Source organism: Puntigrus tetrazona, chromosome 23 (assembly GCF_018831695.1).
Source record: "Puntigrus tetrazona isolate hp1 chromosome 23, ASM1883169v1, whole genome shotgun sequence".
NCBI classification, from domain to species: Eukaryota; Metazoa; Chordata; class Actinopteri; order Cypriniformes; family Cyprinidae; genus Puntigrus; species Puntigrus tetrazona.
The window spans coordinates 5,893,949-5,919,471 of NC_056721.1; the positions used below are offsets into that span (position 1 = coordinate 5,893,949).

Below are 25,523 nucleotides of genomic sequence, written 5' to 3' on the forward strand. Positions count from 1 at the left end.
ATATATATATATATATATATATAAATGTATATCTGGTAGGGCTTGCAACGAGTTTCTGATTGATTCTCTTGAATCATTCAGTCAGTCACTCCACCAGTTTAACAACACAGAGTCGACTGAAATAATGTAGGCCTATTTTCCTTTAAACGATCACTCAGTTCGCTCAGAAGTTCGCTCAGTTCGTTCCTGAGCGAGATGTCCGATTTCATTTAACACCTGCACCAACCGAATCCGACTGAATCCGAATCGCGTTAAGATTCGAAACACGAAATGTCTCACGCGACTCAATCGAAGCCTGTTTTTTATAAAGCCATCCGTCGGAATTGGTCGAGAGACTTCAGCGAGACAAATATGTTTTACTTTAAAAAGACAGATTGCGTGGAAAACACCGATTCTGTCCAAACGGAACACCGTGGGGTATGTAAAAAGACAAGGGAATGAATGAAAGTCGCTATAATGAAACGTCCCAGGCCTCGCTCGAAGACTTCCCCGTGCTATAGCACGTTTTAAAGGCAGATAATCGTTTACGCGCTTCGCAAAAACGAGAGACGGAAGCGAACGAAACCGCAATGATTCGTTGACTCAAAAGATTCGATTCTTTCAACGACACCGATTCGTTCCGAACGAAACACGGCTACTGTAAAAAAAAAAAAAAAGCCCAAATGAATGAATTCGTTTAAAAAGACGCCGTAAAAGCGTCGTTCTCCAGCATCCTGTGATTCAGAGCGGATGCTCGCTTGTCAGTGGGTCATTGTGAAGTGGATAAAGGTGGCATCTGCGCGCGCGCGTACACACACACAAATACCCCAGCCCTCATGACAGACACACTCGGTCTCGCTCCCTCATGCACGCACACACACGCGCGCACACACACACACACACACACACACACATACACACACAGTCACTGTAAAGGGTTTTAATTCAGCATGCCCGCCGCTGGATGCTCTTAGACCGAGACGCATCCGCCTCGCCGTCGGGTTTGTCCGCCTCTGAACGGGATTTCAATATTTTATTCATAGCTCCTCATGGCTTCATCGGACGGAATAGACAAATGTCTTCTGCACAGAGGCAGATCTCAAAGTGACCCGAACATCCTCAGCGAGTCCGGCATTGATCTCTCGCACGGCGCAGGTAAGGCGACGCACGCATTGTCCGCAGACGCGCTTTTCATTCGGACGCGAGAGTGGCTCCGTAATCTGCGTTAATAGCCTGACTTCTTTTTCACCTCGGCGTTGCGCGCTGCTCGATTGAGATCAATCAAATTACGCCGCATTTGACGCTCCGTCTGTATCCCGATGAAATGCATCTGGCTACCATAGTAATATCCCCCGTGACTGAAAACAGCACAGCAGGCAGTCTAGAGATTATGTGCCAACTGTGGCTTAAACGAGCGGACGAAAAGGTTTAGATGCTATTTTTTTTATTTTTTATTTTTTATTTTCACCGAGGGAGGGTCCTCGGCGTCTTTTGTCTCGCGCGCACGCACGTCTTTGCCCGCGCGTCTCTGTGATCGTTTGATACAGGTTTGCCGATGAGGACCTGATGAAACGAGATGCGTTTTTTTTTTTTTTTTTTTTTTTTTTTTTGCTGCTTTGGCAACATCGGCTGGTGTGTCCGACCCCTCCGTTCCGCACTGAGACTGCGCGTCCTCCCGGAGAAACCGAGGCGGCGGGCTCTCCAGACCGAGAGTCTGGGCTTTGGAGTTGTTTGGTGCGCCCCGAAATCGCCGGCTCGCGTTCATTGTCGTTGCAGAGCGGGCCGGTCTCATCAAACACAGCCCGGGTCACGTTACAGCCCAAATTCAGAGCCAGGGAGACTGGGCTATAATAAGAGAGCAGAAAGAGATAGCACAGTGAGCACATCAGTACTCGGTGTACTGCGAAAGTAGTAGTTTCTTCAAATCACATTCAGCATAAAGTCTATTAAAATAACATCATCTTATTTAGTTACCATGCACGCATCGGTTATTGTGTTGCTTATCAACACATGAAGAGTTTATTTGCAATAATTTGCAATAGGAATAAATATATTGTGCTTTGTTGTGTTGGTAGGCCGTTGGAGTTGTTTTTTTATCCTACGGTCAAAATAAGTTTGTTTGAGATTAATTGGAATTCACAATTAAAAAAAAGATTTTTTTAAATCATTAATTGTTAAAAAGAGAATCATCGGTTTTGAACTTTTTCTATTATTCACATTTTTTTTAAACGTAATGTTTGAAATCTATTTATGTTTTGGAAAATAGGAATTGAAAAAGCTAAGTTTTTTTCATTTAATCAGACTTTTTGGGTGCTTAATTGTCAAAGGAACATATTTAATAATGACTTTATTACTCTCTGTCTGTAAAGTGTATATAATAAAAAATAATAATTAATTACTTTATTATTACTATGTGTGTATACTGTATATAATTATATACTGTACAAATATACGTCTGTATATACTGTACATATACCATCTCTCTATATACTTTATATATTGTATACATGCACAAATGAAAAATATATCATATAGAATATATATACACAATATTGCAGCACATTTAAAAACAGTTCACTTTGTTATTGTATTGTTATTATAATTATAACGAGAATAAGAATACCGTAACAGTGGCAAAGTAAATATTTTGAGGCAAATTATGTGGTTAATTTTAATTAAAAAGTAAATATTCGAATAGTCCTAAAATTGCATATATATATATATATATATATATATATATATATATATATATATATATATATATGAAATATGAAACATTCTTTAATGAGATTTACCTTTGCTTTGCACAATGGAAATAACGCATAATGACCGAGCAATCTGTCTTGGGAAAGAGTAAGAGAAAATATCAGTAGATCTTTTTCAATCTGAACATAAAATCTATTGCAATAAAGATGACTTCTTTGAATCCCCCGCAGTGTCCCCTTTAGCTTTATTGGTTTATTCTGCAGGGACCGCTATTTCATCGTGGCTGTGCTAGCGATCAATGAGGCCGAGAGTCGCGTTAACCTTCTCTCTTTTTAGTGATGAGAGAATCAGATGTATCTCGACATCCGCAGGTGCTTTCGTTCCGCTCGGGCAGCGCGCTTTTTACAACAGACAGGTATTTTTAGGCCTTTAAATACAGAGCAAATGCTTTTCTGGATTAATCTTGGGCAGACGCCGAACAGAAGAAGAGCTGATTTGAGCGCCGCTTTAACGTTTTCCTTCCAACTAAGGCATTCAGTGAATTAGCTTCGCATTGAAATGCACGGTGGGAAAGCGACGGAGCTCAGAAAGCTGTGTGAGCTGTTAAGAGACGGGAGACGGGGTGAGTCTGGCCTGCTTTCTGTTACTCATAGGCTCGCAGACATGCATCATCCTCTACGTTCATTAATCAAACGTAGATCACGCTGCTGCATCACGATTTTAACAATGAGCATTTCACACCACTCACGGATGCCTTGGGTTTCTATGAGGATATCTGTCCCTGCGTCAGCATCCTGCTCTGAACTTCACACGGAGATAACCCCCTCCACTATTACAGCACAAACCAGAAAACAGCTCACTCCTCTGGAGTTACCACATATACTTCTTTCATTTTTTTATATTTTTTTCCCAATACGTTATTGCATTTTAGTTTTTTTAATCGGTTCTTTGAAAAACCTTCTGCTCACAGAGGCCAAGATTATTTAAACCAAAATACACCACAAACATATCGTGAAATATTACTATTATTCAAAATGCCGGTTTTCTACTTGAATATATTTTAAAATGTAATTTATTCAGCCTTCAGTGTCTTCAGCAATCATTCTTTTTGTTTTACGTCGATGAGTAGAAAGTTCACAATATTTGAAATTTATTCAAAATTATTAAAGACATTATAAATGTCTTTGTCACTGTCATCAATTTAATGCGTCTCGTATTATATTATATAATATCGTATTATATTTCACTGGTCTTTTTTCCATCATCACGTCAATGAAGCAACCGTTTTGATCTTGACATATATAGTGACCAGTGCTGTCAAATAATAATAAATACATTCAGTTTATATAATATTATACTGTGTATATTTATTATGTGTGTGTGTATAAATACAAACACATGCCTGTATATATTTAAGAAAAGTGTTTAGATGTTAAATACATTCATATGTAATATAAAATATAAGAATATAACATGCAAAATACGTATTTATATAAACACAATAAATATACACAGCACACACGCATAGCATGTAAACAAAAAAACACTTTATTAATATAATTTATTATTGATTTGAATGAATCATTTGACTGATAGCGAGACTACAGACAGAAGTCTTGACTGCTTTACTGGACGTCATGCCTCAAAAGGTTCATGTGTCTAAACCTCTAGAACAACGTATACCTGTCTGGCTCATAGCTCTCAGATATGCCTCAACCTTTTAAGCTCTGCCCGAAAGTACAATGACACAGACTGAGATCTGATTCCTTTCAGTAAATCCCAGGCATCGTCCCGTAAGATTATCAACAAGTTCATTAAAAGAGTCTTAAATATAGACGCCCCGCTCACTTCACACCTCTTCACACATTAAAAGCGTCTTCACAGTTTGGTGAACCTTGTGCCCTTGAAAAATGAGATGAAAATGAAGCTTGTTTGTACTTCGTAAGTAAGGTTAAGCGAACGTTTTGGGCTAATCGAGACACTTTGACGATATCTTCATCTCTTTGGGTGTCCGTTCTGCGTCGTCCGGTGAAAATGTGAAGCGAGAGAAATCATCCCCCCTCTCTTACTTGGCTGTACGTGTGAGCGTGTTTGAAAGCGTCTTGTCAATAACACACAACCTTACTCCGGGGCTGGTGCAAAGGCCGGTGGCTATGACTCATCAGCTTCTCTGGTGCTGCCGGGGCCAGCGTTTCTTCACCAGGGTGTGTGTAGCATCTGAGCCAAAGGTCTGGCCCACGAAGTCCTTGATGTTTCTTTTCACGCGTCCTTCGCTTCTTTGGCTCTTCGGATTTGCACGAAACGGCATTGTTTTAGACAGACCGCGATTGCGTTCTTAAGGATCTGGTGGATGTCTCCCCGTGTTTCTCTTTGAAAGGCAGGAGCTGCTATCGTTTTTGTCTTTTAAGAGTATAAAGGGCCCTCGGTATGAAGTTCTGGTGAATATTAGATGAAACAAGGAAAACACAAGCTCAGAGTTTAGCCTGGCTGACAGATCTTGATCCTCATTTGACTTATCTGGTATCCACAAGAGACACTGATATTAGTTGTGTGATGTGTTATATCTCCAGAGCGCTCTTTTTTCTTTGTTAGGCAGCGTCATGCTTTAGATCAGGACGGAAATGCATCTGTGTGATTATGAATTTTGACAGGACAAGTCAAGTGCATCTTTACAAATTTGCTGGCAAATTAAAGCTTTAGTCCAAAATGAATGGATTCACTGCAGCTTGCAGCAATATTTATTACAGCTACAGTATTGTGTGGAATTGCTGTGTTGTTTTCGTGTGTTCTTGTGCAGTTTGTATTAGTGGCGCTGAGAGTACGGTTAACTGTAAATACTGTAAAGTACAATATTTTACAATATCTTGCTTTTTTAAACCGACTCTTTAATATTTTCACCATTTAACAATTGTATCATGGTCTGTTCTTATAAATGTATGCAATACAAAAACATAATTTTGTTTTGCAGTTTATAATATTCGTTCATTCAAAATATTAAGGTGCATATCCAGCTAAATAATGTTGACAAATGTAAAGTATAAAACTAAATAATAAATTTGATTACATTTTTAAAAAATGTAATGTGTGTGCTGTGTATATTTATTATGTATATATAAATACACATATATATTATGAAAATATTTAAATGTATTTATAGCATTTTTATTTATATATTTATATATATATATATATATATATATATATATATATATATATATATATATATATATATATATATATAAATACATTTACATTTTTACTTAAATATATACATTTGTGTGTGTGCATTTATATATACATAATAAATATATACATATACACAGTAAGAGCACAATATCACATATTAAATATTAAATATAAAACATGTTTTATATATTTCTCCTTTTATACACCTGCTGGTGGAGTCAAAGTCCCAGTGCTTTTTTGGCCCCCGAAGTTAATGTTTTTTTTTTCTATGTAGAACAATTGTTGTAATAAGACAAAAATGCAAAAATGCAAACGTTGGTGGTTGCCAGGGTGTTGCTAGGGTGTACTGGCTTGCTGGAAACCATAAAGCCAACCGCTTTGTGATATTGTGGTCTCCTGGTTTAGGTGCCACCTTCAGTGCAAGTATGTGAAAAATAATATCACACCTTTTCACAACAAACCACATAATGAGGTGTCAGTTGCTGAAATGTGTGAGACTGCTATGTGCTGAAGATCAGGACTTGCGCAGGGTGTTCAAATCCCTAACCCTAAGCATGAACAACAGTGCTTCCAACCGCTGCAAAGATGCTAATAACAACACTGTTGCAATATTTCTCTCATGCATATACATCGGTGACTTCTGCCTATAAAAATCCTTAGGTGTCGTTCCCGCTCGGTATTGTCTTTCCTTAATGCAGACTAAGGTATATGCACTGCATAGTGTACAAGAGGAGACGAGACCTGACCTTGTCAAGCACAGTTCAGCGGCTCCCAGCTCTCCTCAGGCGTGAAAACTGAACACAACAACAAGCTCAGCGACCTCCCCAGAGATACAACACAGAGCAGATAAGGCGTATGACAGGCCGTCTTTTCAGTTGTGTATATATCTGAGGAAAAAAAGTTTGTTTTTTTGAGCTTGTATGTGTGACAGTGAAAGAGAGAGGGAGGATTCAGAACTGGGTTTGTAGAAAACAGTGACGTTTCGCTCGTAGCGTTTGATTACTACAGCTCTCAAAGCAGAAGTTAGCTTCAGTCTCATGAGTATTAACATTTTCCAGGATGATGGCAACAGGCAGAGACCGCAGAGCATAATAACAACAATAGTACTAAGAAATTACTGTACAGTTAATATACAATAAAATTGCCACCAAAAATTTAAATGTGTGTGTGTATATATATATATATATATATATATATATAATTTTATTATATTATATATATATATATATATATATATATATATATATATATATATATATATATATATATATATATATATATATATATAATTTTATACATTTTTTTACATTTATATACCATTTAAGTATCTATTTTATCTAATATGTTTCTAATAAAACAATATCAAGTTTGGCTCAAATTTGTCAAATAATAATAAATAAATAATAATTATGAAATTAATAAATGAAGAAAAAAAATATTAGAAAATAAAAATATATTAAATTACAACTACAACAAAGTTGTATTTAAAAAAATCATATCTCAGGAAACATTTATGTATCAATTTAGTCTCAAATGTGCTCCTGAAATAAGGGAGAAAAAAGAAAATGATTGATGTAAGAATATTTAGATGAATTAGTCTCAGAATAATTTTACTATTTTTATGTATCTTCAACTTTTATTGAGCAAGGATGCATTAAATTGTTACAAAAGTGACAATAAATACACCAATAAAGTTGTTCTTTCAAGCTTTCAGAATCCAGAAAAAAATATATGTTTTACAGTTTGCACAGAAATATGAAGCAGCATGACTGTTTGATAATAACATTAGTAATAAGAAATGTTTCAGTAAATCAGCACATTATAATGATTCCTGAAGGCTGCTGGAAACATTCAACATTGCTATTTTTTTTACTGTAATTTACCCTTTTCCCCTACTGTATCCATCAAAAGCATTAAAGAATCTTCCCAGCTCCAAAATTTTGAATGAAAAGTGATCCCTCCTTCCCACGGGAGGCCATTAGACTGAATAATGTGGGTTCAAATTGTAATCACAGTTCTGCACAGTCAACAGATCTCTGTATCTTGGCTCTCTGCTTTTGCTGAGCCATTGAGCGAGGAAATGTAGTTAATATTGAATGCAATGCTGTCGGAAAGAGCGGGTGTCACTTTCGGCGTACCTGAACCATCTAAAATATTTCATAAGCTCATTTCTCATTCATAAGCTGGATGGACGGCGTAGCTCAGCTGAACCTGAGTTCATTGTGCTGTTCGCGATTCGATGAATTTCAGCGCTGTCCGATGAGACGAAGTCACCCAAGCGTCTGTTTGTGTAAGTGAAACCATGACTGTAATGCAGTTTAACGGCGGGAGGACGGAGTCAGGGGAAGGATAGAGAAAGAGAGAGGCTGAGTGGGTGTGAGCGGAGGGGAAACGGGGGGAGGGGAAAAAAAAAAAAAAACAATGAAGAGAGACACAGACGGATGGAAACGACTTCAAGTGACTCACCAGAGAGTCAATGAGGATCTCTAAAGAGCAAATACACACATTTGGAGATACTCACGGCGAGCATTAAGGCGTATTTCTATTCTGAAGCATCACACGCCCGCGAGGCGCTTTTCAAGACGCGTTATCAATGTGTCACTCTGCGATTGACTTGACGTATGCAATCGCGCTCAGCGTATATGAATGTCTCACATCTTTGACGCTGAAAGCTGCGTGCGCTGCAGGAGCTAGACGTGCATTGTGGGTAATGTGGGCCGATGGGGGACTGGTTTTGAGCAGGGCTTCAGCACCACAGAGAGCGACCCGGGACAGATTACTGCCACAAATACAGACGATACACTCTCAACAATGGCCATCTAGCTTCTCTCTCGTGGCTTCTTAATGCGTTCTGTGCTAATATTAAGACGAGCCACCAAGGTTTTTGATGCGAAACGCGAATCAAGTGAGTTTTATTTGTGTTTGCCGTGTCCGGAAGTGTCTTCACTGGTTATGTTTATGAGTAGAATTATGTTTGGTATGAGACGCAAACCAGTCGATTTCTGGTCGATTTCCAGTCGAAAGCTATTCGATTAGATTAGATAAAATATTAGCATTTGTGTTCTGAAGATGAACGAAGCTCTTACGTGTTTGTGATGACATGAGGGTGAGTAATTTGTGACAGAATTAATTTTTTTGAGGTGAACTTTCTCTTTAAAATAGCTTAAACATAACCTGCACCAATACCTCATTTAACATATACATGGTCCCAGAAATGCTAATGCAAATGAGTTCCCACCTCCACACAATCACAGCAGCTCGGACCTGCTCCACTGTCACTCATTTCTGTAAATTGTAGTTTGGTGCACTGCAGTTTTTAAGGAGGATGCTCGGGATATATTTAGTCTGTGTAGAGCCACTTTGTAAACAGTAATTTTACACAGTATATTATCCAATGCATACCTGATTGTAGCGGAAAACGATCCGGAAAGACAGAATTTTATAGATGAAAGATTTCCTTGATAAGCTGATCATGATGGTGTGCACCAAAGGTCATTATATGAATATAAATGGATTATGAATATAAATGGAAATCCTCAAAACATTAACCTGTCTGATGTTGTAAAGGCTTGCTTGAGGCTTCATCAAACATTCAGCGATATAAGCCGGGTGACCCGAACCCGACCTATTACTGTGACACATAAATCATGACCAATCGCTATTGACTTCTTTAGAAATTGTGGAAAAAAAGGAAAGGACATTTAATGGGCTCATATTCATCATCATATTCATTCTCTTGCTTTATCAAGCACTACAAACAGACAGATATCCGGTTAAATGCTGGTCTGAATGACACAGTCAGCCAGTTAAGGAAGTAAATTAAGCTGAATAAATGAATCTAATGGAGCAGTTATCACTTCTTCTGATTACCAGTAAGAATCAGAGCGAGATAAGGCTTGGCCGGTTAGGAAAGGACAGTTAAAGACGCAGTTCACCCGAAAATGATGATTCTGGCTTATTGCTCTCAAGTTATTCCAAACCCGTCCAAAGTGTTCGGTCACGTGACCGGCTCGAAGACCTGGAGGGCAAAACGTCTATAGAACTGCAGCAAAAGCCGCAAGTATTCAGATCACTCTCAAAATAATAAAAGCGTGTGAATAAAATTACGTTTTTGTCCATTTTCAATCTATATTAGGCACCCGCTGCAATATCGTTATAATTAAACAGAGCGACAAAATGTCAAAAGTGCCGTAATATGTGTAAAACATTCATATTTCAATATAAAATACAGTGTCTATTAACAGGTTATAAGGAACCTCACATTAACGTGAAACTTGTTTATTACTAGGTTAGTAGCGAATTCAACAACTTCCACTTTATCTTACAGAGGGCAAAATCCACACAACAGATTCCTGTTCAGAGGACAATGTCCACCATCTCATACCCAGCATGCATTTGGTATCGTCAGATGCCGTAGCGCTCGGCGTTGTTTCTTCCTCTTCCGTGACTCGTCCCCACACAGAGACAGCGTCCTCACAGCTCGGTCTCGTAAGTCAGCGTCAGGCCCTGGATGTCGCAGAGAACAGAGAGGTCTGCTTGATGTCAGAAGCTACTGTTGCTTTTCCCAAGTAACGCTGGCCAAAGCTTGGAGCTGTCTCGAGTCCCTTTCAGTCACGTCAGAGACTTGTTATTTAGTCTGTTCCACTTATAGCATCTCGAGGAGGCTACACCGCAGGCAGTTGTCTTCTGACAGATGGCTGCACAGTTGTTGAGCCAGGGGGTAAACTATGGGGTTTCTTTCGTTGGAGGACAGGAACTGTTCATTTCTCACACTAAACTACCTGCTCTTATGATTTCTGAAAAATGTTGATAATACAGACTAACGTGCGTCTGGTTATGTGCCTGTCATTTATCGAAAAATGTACATTTTTATAATGTTGGGGTCTTAAATGCTTTTGTTGGTCTGTTTGGTTGATCAAAAGATTATTATTTTACCCTCCGACCGACTGACTGAAACATTAAAAATGATATTTTTCTTTCTCTTTGATCTGTTAAAAGCAGGACCGACTGAAAGTACTTCCTTTAACGCTTGTTGATCTCCCTGCGTTGGTCTGTGCAGTCGTTTTGAATTCGTTTTTTTTTCGCGATATTTTATTTTATATATCTGAATCTCTGCACCGCTTTTATTGTGCTTTGAATGTAGAGCGGCTGTTTTATTTTAAGCGCATATAATAAATACATGATTAAAAAGCTAAAGGTTTGTTAGGCCCTAAGAAAGTAATACTTTTATTCATCCAGGATGCATTCATTTTAATAAATGCTGTTACATTCAGCAATCCAAAAAATGCTTTTAACATTGGCAATAATAAGAAATGTTAAATCAGCAATTACGAATGATCTCTGAAGGATCCTGTCCTGCACAAGAAGAAATGCATTTTTAAAAAGAAAACGGTTATTTTTAACTGTAATAACTTTATATATTACTGTTTGGCAATTTGATCAAATAAATGTAACAGTAGCATGTTTATATAAATAGCATAAGCCAAAGAAAATGTCCTCAAAGACCTGATTCTATTAATTAAAGAACAAGAACATATTTGTATAGGGCCTCTTTATGCAATGGAATATTTGTTTACACTGGTTATATAAAATAAAATAAAAATAAACGGGTCTCGGATCAGCCCTAAGCAGCACAACTTATGTAGGCCCCCTCGGCCCGATCACTTACAATGAGTCCCACGTTCATGTGTCTGCTATGATTGCATCTTTAGTCTTCAGTCATTGATGAATTGAATAATATTCTCAATCTCTCACTTTCATCTCTGGGGTGACATTACAATAACAAGCTCTTAGTATCTATCTGCTGCAGACAAATGGGTTTTGCCCGCTGCCTGTTTATATGGTCAGCATCTCCAAAACAAGCCTCAGAGGACAGGCCGTAAGCAACTCTATTACATTTACATACATTTACTTAAAGCCTAAGAGCCAAGGAGCTTTATTAAATAAGGCATCCGTCGCGTCTGAGTGTAGAGGTTAAAACTGAATTCTGAAAACTTGAAATAGTTTGTTTGATATAAAGCGGTTTTATATTCTCCCGAGTGTTTCGCCCGAGCTACATTTCAAAACGTTCTTCTGAATGACAGACAAATGTTGTCTTTTTGATGCATAATTTCTCTTATAAATATTTATTCAATCAAGAATTGTACGGTACGTTGCTTTTAAGGCTACTAAGGGGTAATTAAATGCAAAAAGCATGTAAAAATGAATCATCTTTTATCTTTATCTTACCTACATATCATTAAAAGCTGGTGAAGAATACATTTATGCTCATGTACACTATGTATTATGTATGTTATCGTCTTTGACGGACAACATGTTCATTTCCGCCATTTTTCCTTGCTTCTCGGAAAGCCATGTCGTAGTCGAAACATCCGGTAATACGGATTTACCAAGTAATGAATCTCATACTGCTGTGTATTGTGCGTGTTACTTTTTGACAGACATCGATGCTGTGATGTTCAAATGACGTGGATGTAAAAACAGGCGGATTACAAGTTAATAATTATTTAATTCTAAGTGTTCAGTGAAGAGACCGATGCCCATAAGTATGTTATATTGACGCTTTTAGTTCTGATATTCCAACCGACCACCAGCCTAAGTTTCTGACAGACATGTTAACATGCATAGTGGTTGATTTTCAGGCATCGTAAGACATGCTGGGGATGTTCAGAATGCTTTTTGCGTACTTCATTATACTTATTTTACCGGTAAAAACTAATGGGAATCAAACAAGTTTATCGTAAGCACATATTAATGTCGGGCGTAAAGGGGGCCGCAGACCAAAGCCGTTTAGATCTGCTGACAAAGCTATAATCAGTATTTTCCAATCTTCAGTGTTAAAAAGGGTTTTGCAGCGTCTCTCAGTCTCTTTGTGGTCTGGGTTTGTTAATCAAACAGATATCCACCTCTTTAAAACCATGTTTGAAGTGTTTTGTAACGAGCTGCGGCGGAGATAAACGCCTTTGATAAAAAAAGGATATGAACTTCTAAAGCAGCCCAAATCAAACCAGGCAGGATTACTTAACATGATCTCCCTTTTATTTATATATTTATTTTGTATTATCATGTTTCAAGATGTGTTCTTCTTCAGTGGTAGAACCTGGATCTGACATATGTAGTGTTATTTTAGAATTGCTGATTTACTATTATAGATTTTGTTAATATTTTTGGAATTGTATTTTTTTGTCTTTGAGTTTTCGTGTCATTTTGAATAATTTTTGTTCTTAAAATATGTCCATATATTTAGTTTTTTTTTTTTTTTAATTGTCTTTAGTTTTTTAATCGTAGTTTTTATGTTATATACACAGCACTGTGTCAAGATTACTCTTACAATAAAAGTGGGTGTGTTGTGCTCTGTATTATATTGTACTGTATCCTGTATTGTATTATAATGCTTCTAGTATTAATACACCCTGTATGCAGGATATATATGTCCATTCGGTCTTATATCAGCGGTTTTGGCAGGAATTTGGCAGGTGTTTCTGAGATATCGGTAACGTGGGCATCTGTGGCACACAGCCAGCATGCAGGCCTATGTGCTGACTGGCTCTCTGCTCATAAAACGCTGCGCTTTGCTCTTATGCCGCTTACTCCGTGAATAACGGTACAGATATTCATTCAAATATTGACAGACATATTTACTACTCCCCTGCTTTCACGACCGCGCTCCTTAATAACCGGTGTGGCGTAAACCGTTCCAAATCCGCTGCTACCTCACCCGACGATATATTAATATTAGCTTCTAATATTGCATAAATTAGCATTTTTATTCCGTTTTGCATTTCAGCAGATTGTCCAGCCACTTGTAACGCACCTCCCCGCATTGAAGAAAAGGGCCAGTGTGCTTGATATTATATGTTAAGAAAGGCCAGGCGCTGATTGGCTGACGGAGGTCTTCTGCAAGCGCTTCCGTATAGCAACAGACCCCCGTTCCCCCCTCCCCTGCCCGTTTCCCCATCCTCCCTTTCGTAAGACAGTGGCGGCCCCTCATACGGCGCTCGGATTCTGCCTCCGAGGGGGCTTTGCTCTGCTGCCGCTGCATCTGGAGGAGCAGTAACCATAGTAACAGCTAGGCTTTGCTGACCCTGGCTTTGCTGACTCGCCGCGCCGCGCGGTTTTTAGGCTTGACCTGGATTCCATATACCGCCGGTTACTTAGGCAGAGACGCTCAGCCGATTGACCCGCTTCTTTTCTTGTACGGTCAATGATCAGAAAGACGCAGCGTGGCGCCTCTGGGTTTGTGACGGCACTCTCTCGATGCCCCTGCCCACACTACACTATTTCAGTAACAGAGCGTTTCGCAGAGCGTTGACTCATTTGCTCTATGAATGGAGCTTTTCCTGCGTGTGCATATTTAAAAGGATTAGGTCTAGTCTGCTGAAGGATATGATGCTGCTGTGGGTGTTGTAGGGGCTTTGTATGGTAAAATATGCAATTGTTCTTGTGACTTCTTCTCAGCTGCATGGCTGCGTGTGTTCACGTAGGCAGATGTATTTGGGATAACGTCTGCTTTCGCTGAAATAGACTGCATTCGAAAGGTTCGTGCTTTGTAATGGTCTTCGTGCGAGTAGGAAAGGGTGTCATTCACGAACCGTTTTCCCTGATGAGAGATTTACACGAGCAAAAATAAAAAAAAAATACCCGTCCTCATTCAAATATAATAGAATAAGTGTAGAATAAGCTCATGCAAAATATGTGTTTTATAACTGCTAATACACACAGACAATATTTTAATAATATGCATGTTAACAAGCAACTGGTTAATAGAGAGTATTGGTTCCTATACTAAAGTGTTGCTAAGTGCTTCTAAAGATTGTAAAAAACGAAACATTCAAATTTGTTTCGGTGGGGTCCTTAAAGTTCATCTGACTTTCTCCATAGGTCGATTAGTGTGTCACCGTCTGTTTTATAATCTGCTCTGTAGTTTCAAATGAGCAGAATGGGCTTTAGACTAACAAATCCACTGAAACATGGCCCCAATCATATTAGGTGCTTTTCTAAATGAAGCAGCCAGTTGCAGTTTCATGGACGTGCCCCGAGCCTCTGTATAAATGATCAAATCGGTATCATCTGTCGTAGCATTGGATGTCACTGCTAGATGCTGACGGTTCCTATCTGTCCTGTGTCGTACAGATGTGATGGAGCAGCAGAAGGTGCTGCGCTCCAGCTGTTTGGTGAGTGGAGTCCACACCCCTCCCATCCGGCGCCACAGCAAGCTGGCCACGCTGGGCCGTATTTTCAGGCCGTGGAAATGGAGGAAAAAGAAAAATGAGAAGCTGAAGCAGAGCTCTACAGGTAAGACAAGCCGGTCTTTGTTGCCCTTTTATTTTAATTCAATCTTTTTCTAAGGGTTGAGTAATGTAAAAGTACCTTTTATTTAAAAAAATATAACTTTCTTTCCAATGCATAACAGTCAAACAGAGCGTCACGTGTCTGGGCTGTTTGTTGTTGTTTTTCACGTCCCATGTGCTCTGTGTGACCTACTTTCTGTCTTCAGTTGATTGTCTTATTGTGTTCAGGTGTGTTGAGTAAATTAAGTCGTTTCCTTTGTTCTATATAAGTTCAATGTTAAATGGTCCGGTCTTGTATATATATGTGTGTGTGTGTGTGTGTGTGTGTGGTTCCGGTCTGTTGACCTGCTTGCCTGGCCGTATTAATATTTACGCTTTTGTGGAAGATTAAAAACAGTTTAAAGTTATATTCTCGTTGAGTGCTCCTTCCCCCAACCTCACTGTGACACAGAGATTATTAAAAAGAGAAATATTGCAAGTCAGGTGTCACAAAATATTAGAAGAAAACAAACTTACAAAATTAGGATATATATATATATATATATATATATATATATATATATATATATATATATATATATATAAAAGCTAATTTTCATTTAATTATACTGCTGAATGTAATCTTAAACAAATCTTAAAATTAATATCCATTTCTATGCTGCACATTATAATGTTGTGATGCCTAAATTAAATTCTGCTGTTTAAAATGACTTGTTTCAGTTTCTAGGTTTTTAATTAGAATTCATTGACGCAATAAAATATTAATATTTAATATATAAAAAATTTACATCAACCATTTGTTGGTTATTGGCCATAACGTGAAAATAATTGTCGGCCAGAATTTTAAATAACTAGCATTTCACTAATATCTATGCTTGAGCTAAAAGAAAGAGGACCTAGAACAGAGCCCTGGGGGACGCCGCAGATAACAGGAGTGCTTGGAGAAACTTGTGTTTGTCATTGAAGAACCAAACCAGAGGAGAGTTTCCAGTGTCAGTGATGCCAACATCTAAATGACAGAATCCAATAAAGACTTGAGGTCCAGAAGGAGTTGAATATTAAGCACCCCTGATTCAGCAGAAAGGAAGAGGTCAATTATGGCCCTGCAGAGAGCTGTCCCGGTTACTGTATATAAAGGACAATATTCTGCCTGGTACGGCTCGTACAGAACGTAAGGCACTTGGTGTGGTAGTCGAGAAGCAAGAGCTCTGTTCAGCAGAGGTTTGCGATATGTCTATAATTATTTAACACAGAGGGACCTAGACAAAGTTTCCTGAGAATTAGGGTGTCAGCGGCAGTTTTTAGTTCTAATGGAGCAGTGCCAGAGGCAAGAGATCTGTTAATCAAGCGTGAAATGAGTGTACTGATAGCAGACAGCTTTAGAAACAGTTTAGTTACATAATGAGACAATATCATAATCGTTCGGTTGAGGTTAGCGGAGGAAGTGATACACAAATGATAGTAGATGCGTGCAGAGAATGAGGGAGGAATGCTAGACATCTGATGGCGTTAAGATCGGTAACGAGCAGGCAAAGTCAACCCTGTGACGTTTCATTGCTTCATTCTTCTTTCGAAGTGAAGGTTCATCGCAACAAGGATATAACAATGAAGATGTAGTTCTGAAAATGTCAAATTCAGGTTTCGATCCACCAATCCAAAATGCAAATGAATTAATTTAATAAAGCATCTTTGACATTTTGTTCTTTTGGGGGAAAAAATGACGCGCGTTTCTAGATCTGTTATTGGACCATTTCGTTTAAAGTAGCATTGTGACCGCACTCAGGAATATTTCTGTATGAAGATATACACCTATGAATCACTTTTATTGGATTTAAATACAGTATAGTACATTCAATTCAAATACGTAAATCTTATATTTAGGTCTGTGTTTAACATGGCTCTAAACCCTGACAGGGCCCGTCTGCATAGCGCTTCGGGAAACAGTAGCCATACACGAACCCCTGGCATTTTACTAGAGATAATTTGGAGTTGAGAACCACACACCAGGAGCCAGAGGTTTGGCAGAATAGCTACTGGCAATCTAGCACCGCCATGAAAATCTCAAATAACATCCCCAAGTGACCAAGTCACAAACACCTACCCACATCATCACATCCGGAAGATGGCACAGATGGAGCTACGCGAGTGTGTGAAGGAAACCGGTCGTGCGTACATATATGTTGCATAACTACCTATGGTGATGAATGTTTATGAGTTGAGCGATCTCGTGCGTTGTTCCTCTGTGTGCAGATGTGGCCTTGGCCTGTGGACTTCACTCTCCAGACCCCAGCTCTCCCATCCAGGGCATCTCCGATGCTGAGATCCGTCTGCCTGGCTCTCAGGGGCCCATTCTCAGCATCAGTAGCATGGAGTACCTCAGCTCGGAGCAAGACAATCTCCCTACCAGTGAGTGCTCTTTATCATGTATACACGTATACGCAATAAGTATACTGGTCAAAATAATAAAGCCTTATGCTTAGCAAAGGTGTATTTATTTGATCAAAAATTCTGTTGTTTATTAACAGTTGAATGATGAGTTGAATGGAATGATCTCTGAAGGATCATGTGACACTGAAGACTGGAGAAACTGATTTATTTAAAACATTTGGGTTTGGGGTGGGCATAACTGTTTGAGCCAGTAGTAGACTATAAGGGAAGTGGTCGGGAAACCTGTCTGGAAACATTCATTATTTTTTGCAAATATAATCTGATTAGCCACATCCCTGAATTCTCTTCCTGATCATTTAAAGCGTTTTTTTTATGTTTCCCATCAGTGGTGGATTCTGTACAGGACAGCGAGCCAACGGAAGAGCCAAATTCAAACGAGGACGAGGACGAGGACGAGGAGGCGGTTCCTTCTGTAAATGAGAACGAAGACCTCGAGGAAGACGAAGAAGACGGAGAGGAAGATGAGGACGATGAACTGCAGGAACAGTCTCCTCCGAGCGGCCACTGCAATCTCGTTTCTCATCCAAGCTCGGAGGAAGGTGTGCTCATTTTCACTTATGAAATCAGACAAAATCATTAGATGGTATTGCAGCGCGTCAATGCGTCTTCTTGCTTCCGCAGACCCAGGTAAAGTCGCCATCGCATCAGTGCCTCATTCGAACTCTTTTCTCCAAAAAGAACTGCCTAGAGTCTCTGACGGCCCCAGTCCTGTGGTTTTAAGAGGGCCTTTTACTAATCCCGTGGGGTCGCCGCATATAGGTAGCATACACCCGCCGTTGCCCCCTAGCTGTATAATAGAAGAACTGCACCGAGCGCTGGCTACAAAGCTCAGGCAGGACAGGTAAACGGGTTACTATTATTATTATTTTTATATTTCAGAAGTTATTCTTATTGTATCACCTCACAGTGTGTCTCTTTTCTTTCCTTCCTTCAGCATCGAACGAGAGCCAAGCGGAGGTGGTGAGAGCAGAAAGGAAGCAGAGGAAAACAAAGAAAATGTTCGACAGGACCACTGCTTCACCGACGCTTCAGGAATCATCTACGACATCGACAGCTGGAACGATTCTGTCATTTCTGGTGGGTTTACGGCACAGCAACAATAGCAACGATTTGTCAGTTAGAACCCGCCATTGCATCGTGATTGTATCGTTGTGTTTTTACATCGCATTGCAAACGCGCGCAGGCACATTGCCAAGGAGGATGAGGAAGGAGCTGCTGGCCGTGAAGCTTCGGAACCGTCCCAGCAAACAGGAGCTGGAGGACAGGAACATTTTTCCTGCGCGGAGTGACCAGGAGAGACAGGAGATCCGTCAGCAGATTGAAATGAAGCTCGCCAAGTAAGCCAGAAATATATCTCGACTGTACTGTAAATGTGAGTTTATCAAATATCACACTGCCCTCTTCAGGATATTTTTGGAAGTACGTGGAAAGACAGCTTCGGGAGACTGCTGAATGCTTTTTTTGGCCAGAAAAATCTAATTTATTCTAATGTTCATTAGCTATAGTTTTTTTTTAATCTATTAATTGCTCGGCTCTCTAGTTGAGCGTCCTCTGTTGAGGACAGCAGATCTCTTGACCTGCATCACATTAGGATTGTATGAACAAGTGAATAAATCCACTACAGCTTTTCATTCATTCCTGTTTGACTGCATCACCTGCCTTTGACTTCACTCTTTGTTTTCCATTGCCGTGCTGTTTTGCAGTTTATTGCTTTGAGTTTTCTTTTGTTTTGCTCTGCTGGATTCTGTTGTTTCGTTTTCTCAGCATTATGTTTTGTTTATTTACCTGTTGAGTTTTGTTTCCTTGCGTTGTTTTGCTTCTTATTTCGCTTGTTTTTTCGTTACCTTTGCTTGTTTCCCTCGCGGTTAGATTTTTGCCTTTTCCCTCGTTGTGGTGTTTGGTCTAGCTTTGAACTTGTTTCGTTTTACTTTGCGTTTTGCTTTTTTCATTCGTTTGGCTTTGCTTGCGTTTTTGTTTGGTTTCGCGTTTAGTCGTGTCTTTTGCTTTGCTGCGTCGTGCTGCCTGGTTTTATGCTACACTTAGTTTTGTTTCGCTTTTTGATGCATATTTACATTTTCACAATGGCACTTCTGATGGAAACGACGTAGTGTCTGAAAAACAGAAAACAGCTGTAGATCTTGTCAGAATAAGTCTTGAGCCCTTTTAGAAGAAGCACTGATTGTGTCCGGGTTAATTCAAGTTTTAAGAGCTTCGCTCGGCGAGAGACACGAGGTGCTGAAATATTTTGAGCAGCGATGGTAAGTGGTCATCCTGAGTTACGTAACGTGAGAACCATGAGTGGTTTGTAACAAAGATGTGATTCAGAGAAGAATTTGAGGAGAAAGCAGACACTGCGTCGGTGCAGGTGTTTACGTTAGATGCACGTTTTACAGATTCATGCATATGATGCTCACTGAAAAAGTGACTTTTAAGAGTGAGAAAGTTTTCGCATTCGGAAAGTTAATAAACTAAAATAATCGAGTCACATGTGAATAACTGGATGTGTTAGATGCTAGCGCGTATTTCCCACGAGCAAGGCCCTGTTAAAACCTCTAATTGGAATCATAGGGTTCACCGTGTGTGTGTTTATGCTCTTTAAATTGCTACACTTAAGAGGTCGAGGTTTGGTTCGGTTTGGCAAAGCCATGTGCCTTCTTGGTTTTTCCTGGAAACAGGGTTGATTACGTAACACACAGATTTTATAAAGTATATTGGTTTAGTTCATGGCTTCTAAAGCCTTAACAGGACAAGCGCTGCTGCACTCTGTTGTATTGAATGTGTATCTCAAAATGCAGACAAAATAATAGTAATAAAATGTCCAAGCTCGCTTTAAAGAGAGTTCGCTTTCACCACTGTTTCCAACGCGCTTAAGCACGAAGTGTCGTAACAGCTTTGCTTTAAAACATATTTTAAATCACGTTTTAATCATATTTAGTCACGCTTTAAAGACGTACACTTGTTCTGACGTGTTCACATATTAAACGTGCAAAACACCAGATCCTAATTTCAACTTTAATTTGAAGTGAATTATTTAATTACATTTCTAGTCAACGCATATTAAATATACTAAATGGAATGATTGTCAGTAAAAACACATGCAATTTCACTATATTTTATAATTAAGAAATCATATTTAAAGATGCACTTGAATCCTGCATAGATGGCTCGGAAAGCGCTATTTGAATTTAACATAAATGTATAGTATAATTTTTTAATATTAATATTTTAATTAATATTTTTTAATTAAAAATCTAATTGATTTTTTTGATATTTTTTTGAGCCATTTTGTAATTGACAGTATATCAATGGAACGAATGCATGAAAAAATGAGAAGGATCAGGTCACTTCAGGTCAGCCGAGAAGAACGGTCGTTTCAGACGCAAAGCATGTTATTAGAGCATCTTATAAAGACATTTTTTCTTCTTATGATTAGCACGCGCTGATAAACAGTTGACAGTAATCCCAGGAACATGTACAGTATTGAGACAGTATTCAGGTTGAGGTCTGACGGGTGCCGTCCACTTGATCTAGGCCAGCGGTGAAGTGTGACGGTCAGTGCACCTGCGGGACAAGTTGAAGTCTGAGCTAAACGCGCAATGACACTTTGCTGCAGCAGCATGTCATGACCTTCCTATCTTTGGCTTGCCGTGCCCTACTCCACCACCGAAGAAAGACACGGCTGGAGCTATTTTTAGAGCTCAGACTGGTGAATAATGGATGCTAGTGCATGCTCCCCTCCTCCATCTCTACCTCCACCCTGCACGCCACGGCGAATACCAAACGCGGCCGTACTTTACTGTAGCGCTCATAGAAGCTCCTCCTAATTGATGGAAAGATGTTTGGATAAAGTGCACTGCCATCCGTCCGTTAATTAAACCGGCCTGATTAATGACCGGTGCATAATGCGGACCGATAGCACGAGCTTCCTGCGTTGCTCGGGTAGATTTTCTTTGTTTCAGTATTCACGGGGAAGCTACTGTTGCTAGGCAACTCGTGATACAGGTCAATAATATCCAGGCAGCTTCCAAAGGGGCTTTGGGAGTAGTTCTCCATTTCAGTTCATGAAATATTAACGCCACCACATCTGCTGGAATCCCGTCTTACTCAGCTCATATGAGTGACAGCAGCCAAATAATGCCGGTAAATGCCTTATAATTAATCAGATCTCAATATATAGCTTTGCGTAGCAAGGTATTTCAAATGAATAGTGCATTTGGAAGAAGCCGGACAGCAATTTTCCATTAAATGAAATGCGATTTTATGTCATTTTTACCGTCTAATGCAAATCATAACTGAGCTGAGTCATCCCAGCTATATCTGTGACCCTGGATCACAAAACCAGACACAAGTATAGCTTTAACAATACATTGCATGGCTTTGTCTTTTATGTCAAAAATCATTAAGATCATATTTCCTACCATAAATATATTACAACAAAATTTATGATTAGAAATATGCGATTAAGGACTTCATTTGGACAACTTTAAAGACTATTTTCTCCATATTAAAATGATTTTTTTTACACCCTCACATTTCAGATTTGTATAGTCGTGTCTTGGCCATCTATACTAACAAACCATACTTCAATGCAAGGTTTATTTATTCGGCTTTTAAAATTTCCTTAAATTACAATACAGATTTAATTTATTTATATAAATATAGCAGACTATATATAAGAGGATAAAAAGTAAGATTAGTGACAGGGAAAGCTGCAAATTGATTGCCAATTAAACAATATCCACACACACACATAAATATATATACATTTTTTTATATTCACAACCTTCATGTAATTGTGATCAAATAAAACTCACTATAGGGTTTCTAATATTTCTAATATATATGAAGACATAGGCTTCTGCGTAGGGATGACTTCGTTTCTTTGATCAGTTCCTTTCTAAATGTCATTTGCCATCACATTATATTCAGATAAGTGATTCTCAAACAATAAAAAGACTCACTTAACCTAATTAGTGGGTTACTACAAAGGCGAGAGACAGAGCGCATGACAAAGAGCGCGTGGAGCAGCGCTGACTCCGCGCGCGCCTGTCTGTTCAAAAAACCACAACAAGCGCGAGCGCACTTTACCGCTCATCGGCGCCGCTTTTAGTTGGCGTTTCATTCAGCAAAGGTGCTCAAAACCCTGGCGTTTCGCATCCAGATGCGGAGTAACAGCTGCCGGGCTGTACACAAAGGACGGGGAGACTCTGAGCGTCCCCTGTGGATCTCACCGAGCCGCTTCAGCGCGGGACGGCATGGTTCAAAACCTGATTCTCGTCTTTCTCCGCAGGAGACTCAGTCAGCGGCCGGCCGTTGAAGAGCTGGAGAGCAGAAACATTCTGAAACGTGAGTATTAGGATGCGTGAGAGAAACGAGCAGCGTCCGCGGAAATGTAAATAACCAATGAATGCATGCATCGACAATTGTTTGTGAAGAATAATCGTATCAAAAATAATAAAACCACTATTTCTGGTCCATAGTAATGATAATAGCATTTGTTTAATAGATATATTTTATTGGTGTTGTTAGTATGTAGCTACATCAATGATAATAACAGTATGCAATATACAATACAAATAGTGTTCTATTTTTTATATTTCATGAATAAATAAATGTTACATATATTAAATAGCATTTTAATAATTAAAACAGTACTTAATTACTTCATCTCATACTGGTTTATTTTGTTAAATATACGTTGTTATATTATGTGTGTGTGTATTATTAATAGCTAATAGCAAATAACATGAGCAACAGTTGAAATAAAAGTCATTTGGAATATCGTTTGATATTGAACAGTAATAATATCATGATTGCAATAACATTTGTTAATGTCTGTCGTGCACCTCCGGCTCTTTCAGAGAGGAACGATCAGACGGAGCAGGAGGAAAGAAGAGAGATCAAACAGAGACTCAACAGAAAGGTAAACACGCTCTCTTCAGGTTCATTTCAGTGGCATGCGTGCTGTATTTTTCAGATTTTGGTGGTAAGGAGGCCGTCGGTCTGTAAAGTGCTGCTGCTGAAAATATTATTACTTGCAATAAGACATAAAACACCGTCTGGAGCTGTTCGATGACAAGCCGAGTTTTTTAAGATTCAAGAACTTTGCTCGTATGTTTTTCTTCTTGCTTTGTTTACGCCTCTCGAGAATGACTGGGTGGAAGGGGAACGAACCGAACGGTAAAAATACAGATAAAGCAGCATAGAGAAGAAAGCCAACCTCTATGCCAATTAACTTTCAACAAAAAGCTTTATTTTCCCGAAAGTTAAAGCGACTTTATGGACCAGCGATGTTGAGAATTTGCTTTGTTTTGTCCGTCCCGCAGCTCAACCAGAGGCCGACAGTCGATGAGCTAAGAGAGAGAAAGATTCTGATCCGCTTCAGTGACTACGTGGAGGTGGCCAAAGCCCAGGACTACGACAGGAGAGCCGACAAACCCTGGACAAGACTGTCCGCGGCTGACAAGGTACGAGACGAAGAGCCGACCTCAGCAAACGCACGGCCGGTCTTTAATTCAATAAGAGCGCACGGAGCCAAACGGGCTCTCCTTGAGTCTCGCCGGTCCTCTCAAGGTTTCTAAGCCCAGTTGCATTCGCTAAAAAGCGCTCTGATTTGTGTCAGTAGTCTCGACCGACTCATTACGGAGCGCGCATGTCACTCGAGGATGCGCTTAAGTGGCTTTTATTTGCGATTCCGCAGGCGGCCATCCGTAAAGAGCTGAACGAGTTCAAAAGCACCGAGATGGAGGTCCACGCTTCGAGCAAACACCTAACGAGGTCAGTATGCGCCCCGCGCTATTTTTACATCCACAAAACCAAAAAACGACAGCCACACAAAAGCGCCCGCGTGTAAAAACCACCAGCGTGTCGCCTCGACCCCGAGCGGGTTTTGGATAGCGCGCCCAATCGGGACGTCAGCGGCCGTTTAGAGCTCTCACGCACGATCTTACTAAAAATAACCGATTGCTGTTGCCGGTCGCGATTGCGAAAGGCACCTTTGTTGATTCGTCTCCTCTCGATCAGGTTTCACAGGCCCTAAGAGGGGGTTTTCTTCTGTGAAGAAAATGCTGAGAGCGGCGTTCGTTGAAATCCTGGAGGAGCCTCTTCCAGAGCCATGGCTTCGACCATGGGATTCCCTTATTCTTCCAGCGCCCGGGGCCGAGAGGTGCGTGGGAAGGGTTAGCGCTGGGGGCTGCGTCTCCACCGCGGGCGGCCACAGGAGAAACCTGAAGAACATCTGCGGACACATTTAACCTGGGGCTGACAGAGTGGAGCGGCGGAGGACTTTTGATGTTTTTATAACCGGACTGCATTTCAGTGACCGCTAAGAAAAGACGAATCAGTTTCGGGGTAAATGTTTGTGTACATGTAACCAGCTCCACTCTGAAAAAAAAAAAAAGTAAAAAAAAAAAAAAAAACAAGATAAAAAGAAAAAAAATACAAAATACTTGAGGGTTAATAAGCCTGCTATAAATGAATTTCATATTTACTGTACAAAAGTCAGTTTGAACAGGGTTGTTCATGTCATCACTTGAAAAAAAAACAAACAAACAAAAAAAAAAACTTTGTAAGCACTACTTGTCTTCAAAATACAATTTTGGAAATACTTCTGTGTTGTGGTTTTTTTTAGGTTTGATTATATACACGCACACTACAGTTAAGGGCTGTTGATGTTTTTGAAAGTCTCTTATGCTCACCAAGGCTGCATTTAGCTTCGTTACTCCAGTGTCCCACGATCCTTCAGAAATCATCCTAATACGATCACTTGCTGCTCAACAAACATTTATTATTAATGTTGAAAATGTTTTCTCTGAAGTCATTATCTGTGGGACAGAATGTTCAAAACAGCAGCATTTATTTAAAATGAAGTTACGATCAATTACATTATCTTTAGTTTGGCTGTTGATCAATTCA

The 25,523-nt window shown here is 39.5% G+C and overlaps 1 protein-coding gene across 3 annotated transcripts; it reads left to right on the plus strand.

Annotated features, from left to right (window-relative positions):
• The first annotated feature begins 29 nt into the window (after positions 1-29).
• On the plus strand, positions 30-25,215 carry phactr3a (phosphatase and actin regulator 3a). 3 transcript variants are annotated; one of them, XM_043225161.1, is made up of 12 exons: positions 30-1,134; positions 15,004-15,165; positions 17,412-17,567; positions 17,936-18,148; positions 18,231-18,450; positions 18,544-18,686; positions 18,793-18,946; positions 22,900-22,955; positions 23,471-23,532; positions 23,936-24,076; positions 24,310-24,386; positions 24,633-25,215. In XM_043225161.1, exons 1-12 carry the CDS (start codon positions 1,029-1,031, stop codon positions 24,646-24,648), a joined length of 1,506 nt encoding a protein of 501 aa, XP_043081096.1. In that variant the 5' UTR covers positions 30-1,028; the 3' UTR covers positions 24,649-25,215. The 3 variants fall into 3 exon arrangements, with proteins under 3 accessions (XP_043081096.1, XP_043081097.1, XP_043081098.1); XM_043225163.1 differs by lacking the exon at positions 30-1,134 and adding an exon at positions 14,389-14,408; XM_043225162.1 differs by lacking the exon at positions 24,310-24,386.
• The last annotated feature ends 308 nt before the right edge of the window (positions 25,216-25,523 follow it).

What these genes read in the sequence shown, in the direction of transcription:
- phactr3a (XM_043225161.1), top strand. Translation starts at nt 1,029, where the DNA reads ATGGCTTCATCGGACGGAATAGACAAATGTCTTCTGCACAGAGGCAGA. An exon ending in GAGCAGAAACATTCTGAAAC is followed by an intron (nt 22,956 to 23,470) that starts GTGAGTATTAGG and finishes CGGCTCTTTCAG; the next exon opens with AGAGGAACGATCAGACGGAG. An exon ending in AACAGAGACTCAACAGAAAG is followed by an intron (nt 23,533 to 23,935) that starts GTAAACACGCTC and finishes TCCGTCCCGCAG; the next exon opens with CTCAACCAGAGGCCGACAGT.